Raw genomic sequence first — 5,650 nt, forward strand, 5'->3', positions numbered from 1 at the left:
AATCCAAATAAATGTTCAAGATATCAGTGTTGCATAGAAGAAAACATAATCCCAAATAAAAAGATGTATTATAATTTCTAAATTCGAAGCAATTCGTTCATAAGTAATTTCACACTTGCAATTTAAATCATTATTACAAAATAGGTTGCAATAGGTATACAAACTGAAAAATTACAGCATTGAACGATCTCTTCTTTTATTAGCTTCAACATGAAACACTGTCTCAATCTCAAAGAGGATAAACATTCACAATCTTATCATTTTCGATATCATAATACGTTATGCTGCATACTTTGTAAAAATTTGAAAAAAAAAAAGCGTTGGATCACAAGGATATATGTAATTCTATTAATTCCTTACCGACGCGTCCGGCGGCCATTCCGCAGACACCAACCAGGAAGAACGTTCTATTTTGCCATCCGATAAAATCAGCAACGAAAGGTATTATCAATCTAGTGGCAACGTCCATGCTACCGAGAATCGACATTACCGTCGCCACTTGAATTTTCGAGAAACCGTACTCGCCTAATATGAACGGTGTCAACATGGCGAAATTCATTTCGCTGAAATTCGCAAACGTAATGCCCAACATCATATTCACGTAGACGTAATCACTGAGCAAATCTAAGTCGAAGAAAATTATCAACGTTTCCAGGAACGTTTTTTTCGTCGTCTCTTGAGCACATTCCTGAAATTAAGTTGCTAATTTTATCATTATTTTAATATCTTCTGCTACTTAAATTTGTGCAAATTTGTGCTTTTCAATGCAATTTCTGTCTTTTTTTAAACTTACTTCCCTCATCAGCTGATCGGTTTCGATTTCTTCGGATGCCACTAATTTTTCTTCTATTTTGTGATTGCAATTTGGATCTTTACAATGCTCGTAGTCGTCGGTATGTTCGCAGGATTCTTTAACGATGATCAGCGGGAGTATCGAAACTTTTCTTCGACTTTTGTCGGTTTCACTATTTTGTTTAAAAGTAATTGTGAATAATACTTAATAAGCGTATTAACAAAATTGTTAGTAAAATTGCAGAATTAAAATTTGCACTACTTATTTGCCATTTCATAACTGTGATTATTAGGCAAACTATACATTATTATCTTTAATCTATTAATTTTAAATATTAGGCGCAAAAATTACCTAATAGTGATTATTAAGCAAATTATACATTATTAGTTTTAATTTGTTATAATTAAGAAGAATTTAAAATTGCACTTTAGTTAAACACAAATTAAAAGTTCTGTATAAAAATATTGCCGTTTAATTATTATAATCATATAAAAACTTTTCTAATAACTTAATAACATTCTTAGATTTAAACAACAAATATTTACCTATTAAGATTTCTTACCGACGATTCTCTATTAAGACTAGATTGTCTACTCAAGTTTACCGACGATTTCCGGCTTAGATTCCTCGAAGAGCTTTCCTTCTTCGATGTTTTAGACGATATTGACGTAGTTGATGTATTTTTTCTAGAGAACCTATTCAACGTTTTTATCTTGTAAATTTGTAAAATAATTTCACAATCATGTAACAAAATTTTCTGCAACTACCATCCGTCGTTAGCTCGAGACATCATCGATGTTTCAGGACCAATTACATCTATACCGGAAGCGCCATCTTCTTTATCGTCGTAATACAAATACTGGCTTCCGAATTTATCTGTCACAAGACTTAAACTATTTCGCGTATCTCCGTCAATATTTTCTAATGACTGATATTTTTTGTCAATAATCTCTGCTGTTACCTAGAAAATGTATATTGGTACCATCATTTTTACATTAAGAGTACATTACGGTACTAAAAATATATAAAATTTATATACATTTCTTTTTTAATTATTTACGAATTTTAGTAATTGTCTAAAATTAATTTAATTTAATTAAAATCCACTTCTTTGAACGTGACAATATTATGCAAAAGTTAACACACAAGTTTGTATTTGTAAAATAATTATCGATGGAGTTCACACGCCATGTTGATAAATGATGTTTTTAACAAAGAAGTAGAATTGAACGGTTTCGTGTTTTATGCCAATATAGGGTTTTTATAATAATATTTTTTTGTTATCTATGTGAAATTATTTGTTATTATACTATACCTGATCGATTGTTTCTAATTCTTTGAATTCTATATTGTCGTTAGTGCACAATGTTTCTGTACCTTGCCTTCTTTTTACGTGCTCCGAGACAGGTTGTAATAGGAGAGCACATACAACTGCGTTAAATGTGAAACCACCGAAAATGAAGATGGTACCTTCCACGCCATATACAGGCATTAACAATGTAATTATCTGAAAATTGGTATAATTCTTATTTTTGTTTTAATATTTTGAAATAATAGTGAATGCAAAAGTAAATTTCCATGTTTCATATAAAAACTGATAGAGTCGAAATCACATTTATACTTATTTTTTTCAAAGATAATTTCGTGAGAAATCTGATTTTTTGAACACATTAGTATTTTTTTGCGAATGTTTTATTAACGAGGAATAAAAAGAAGTTTAATGCCTTGTGAGACTAGAATAGTCGCGTATTAAATATTCTCTCTTTGAACGAATTTTTCTTATCATTTATGACTTCTGATTAATGGAATAATTACGAATACGAGGGTCTAACAGAAAATTAGTTAACTGATATGCACAATATTTAAAAAATTTTAATAACTTGTGTGGTGTTAGGGATAATCGGTTCTCCTAATTGGTTCTTTATTACTTTATAAGTTGAAGTGTGCTTCGACATTTACAATGCACGCTTATTTCGAAATATTCTAGAATCCGTGCTGATTAGAAACTGTGACGTATCGGCAGTTTGCAATTTTTTTATATTAGAGATTCTTGTTGATCTATGCGACAAGACATTTTGATCGAAGATAAAAACATGGCGTTCGAAGATAGTGTTCCCTAGTTATACGTGAAAAGTAGAAAAATCTGTTCTTCTAGATTATAAAGATATGTATGTATACGTCGTTCAAAATGAGAGTAACCTCGCTCTCGGACCGATTCTCGTCTAGGTGGTTAAGTGGGGGTTTGGACGTTCTGGTGGTTCTAGCCTTGCCTTAGGCACGTCCCATGCGGCGAAACGAGGTTACTCGCATTTTGAACAGAGTATAGTAGTTTAGGAATTATTTCGTGGGATATTTATTTTCAAATCTCTCGCATTTTTAAATTAACAATACTCTAAAATAGTCGTTTTAATATCTCAGACAAAAATCCGCATCTCCTTGCGTTCTTTATTTTTTATAACTACAATTTGTAATAGAAAAATTGGAAAAAATTTCTTGACATGTGCCTTCGTATATACAATGTGCCAGATTTTTTTCAAAATTTTTGTATGCTACTAAATTTTTAATATTAAATTATTTTTAAAAAAATACATTATTATGTGATTTTTAGCGATATTTGTCATATTCACATTAACTATATTATACATTTCTTATGCGGCCCAAAACGATTCTTGTTCACTCAATATAGCCCAGGTAAGCCAAAAGGTTGGACACCCATGATTTAGATAATTCGTTAAAATTACCAAAATCATTAAGTAACACTATATGTTCTTTATTTATTGTCCAGTGAAAAACTATAATTTGTTAATTTTATATTTGAAATGTAATTACTTGCGGCATAACAATGGGTCCTATGCCTGTACAGGTCCAACTGAGGCCCGTGGCAATTCTTCTCTTCTTTTTGAAATAAGTATTTAGAGCTAGAGCATTTGAGGACATTGTAATTCCAGTTCCAGCACCTAAATTAGAAGCATGAACGTTAAATGCTTCCTGGCAATTTATTTTTACACTTTTCGTTTCAACGCAAATTAACAAGTAAACTAACAAACTTATAACATTTTCCTCACACTTCTTCCTAATTACGTTACATCGCTTTTAACTTACCGTACAAGATCGAGAAAAAGATTAAAACTCCAGGAAAACTTTTCATAACCGATAGTACTGTGATTGACACAGCGCAAATCGTGGCGCCTACCAAACCTATTTGCCTGTAACTGAATTTTCTAAACAGTGGACCATTAGCTAATCCTAAAATTTCAAAAAAATTGCGTCAATAATGTTCCAAAAAATCCTTTTGATTAATTTCATTACGACGTTAATAATAAAAATATAAAAAAACGAAATGAGTAGCGTTGAAAATAGCAACAAAATGTGATTAAGTAAAAATTATGGTTACGTCGTACGTAGACAGCAACATGGAACACGTAAATAAATAAAAACTATAGCTAATGCAACTTACGAATAAAATTGTCAGTTTATCAATTTATTACGCGCAGAAAAAAAAACATGTCTGACGTTTCTACTTTAAATCCATTTCACGATCTATGATTGCAGGGTAAATCCAGGTGAGATGCACCAACGGTAGAGATTAAAATAATTTTTTTACCTAATTTTCTGTAAATATTGCTTTGAAAATATTGGCCACCTTTTTTGAAACAGCTTAAAATTTTAAATATATTTTGTTATTTTTATGCACTAAATAATAGGTAGAGATTTAACTGTAATTCAATTTTCAATTAAAATAATTTTGTGTACCCAATTTTCTGTAAATATTGCCTTAAAGAAAATATTGGCCACCTTTTTTGAAACAGCCTAAAATTTTAAATATATTAATTTAATTTTGATGCACTAAATAATAGATAGAGATTTAACTGTAATTACATTTTAAACTAAAATAACTTTGTTTAGCCAATTTTCTGTAAATATTGTCTTAAAGAAAATATTGGCCACCTTTTTTGAAACAGCCTAAAATTTTAAATATATTAATTTAATTTTGATGCACTAAATAATAGATAGAGATTTAACTGTAATTAAATTTTAAACTAAAATAACTTTGTTTAGCCAATTTTCTGTAAATATTGTCTTAAAGAAAATATTGGCCACCTTTTTTGAAACAGCCTACAATTTTAAATATATTAACTTTATTTTGACGGACTAAGTAATACTAGTAACTATTTTTCATATTCATTGTATTACAGTACGACACCTGTTCCAGATTTACCCTAATCGCAAAATAGCAAGGAAAATCGTCACGTTTAATTAAATCCCAAACTCATTGAGCGATTACTATTGACATTATCAAATGATGACTATCGAATATGAGATAACAAAAAGTACAAAATTATTGAGGGAGTATTAAGATAAAACCGTATTTCCTTCTGTCGATACGTAGTATGTTATTTTGTTGGTTAAATAGATAATAGTCTTGTTCCATAACAGCGAACGACAAGGTGACCATTTGTGAAATGCGATAAATGAAATTGTGCAATTTTTGATAAAAAAAAAAAAAAAAAAAATAAAAAGCAGGAAGCAGAGAGTGGAACAGGTTTACCGATGCAAGAAGTCACCGCACAGTTTATATTCAATATAGTTGTTGTTTGTGATGCATTGATCCCGAGTTCAGCGAATCTATCTCGAAATATTAACCCAAAAGATTGCAGCATTGGTAATATACAAAACTGAAAGAATTGCATACATGTTTAATCGTATGTATACAAGGAAAGATTAAAGTGAACTTCTCGTGGTAAATTCCAATCCAAAACGTTCATTTTCGCGAAAAATAGTTGTAATAATAATAATTACGATAAAAAAATTTTGCAAACATTTTTATAAAATATAAATACTTTCACTTTCAAATTT

The 5,650-nt window shown here is 30.0% G+C and overlaps 1 protein-coding gene across 1 annotated transcript in view; it reads right to left on the bottom strand.

Moving 5' to 3' along the window:
- The window catches only part of LOC108574542, a 6,949-nt gene that overhangs the window by 720 nt on the left and 579 nt on the right, over positions 1 to 5,650 (bottom strand). Inside the window, exons 2-9 of the mRNA XM_017937151.1 lie at positions 5,343 to 5,469; positions 3,896 to 4,039; positions 3,623 to 3,750; positions 2,109 to 2,300; positions 1,561 to 1,754; positions 1,339 to 1,488; positions 794 to 965; positions 361 to 688 (exon numbers count right to left, since the gene is read on the bottom strand). Of these exons, the coding sequence (XP_017792640.1) occupies positions 361 to 688; positions 794 to 965; positions 1,339 to 1,488; positions 1,561 to 1,754; positions 2,109 to 2,300; positions 3,623 to 3,750; positions 3,896 to 4,039; positions 5,343 to 5,469 (1,435 nt within the window). The remainder of the gene's footprint in view (positions 1 to 360; positions 689 to 793; positions 966 to 1,338; positions 1,489 to 1,560; positions 1,755 to 2,108; positions 2,301 to 3,622; positions 3,751 to 3,895; positions 4,040 to 5,342; positions 5,470 to 5,650) is intronic.

This window comes from Habropoda laboriosa, unplaced genomic scaffold (assembly GCF_001263275.1).
Source record: "Habropoda laboriosa isolate 0110345459 unplaced genomic scaffold, ASM126327v1 scaffold175, whole genome shotgun sequence".
Classification (NCBI taxonomy): Eukaryota; Metazoa; Arthropoda; class Insecta; order Hymenoptera; family Apidae; genus Habropoda; species Habropoda laboriosa.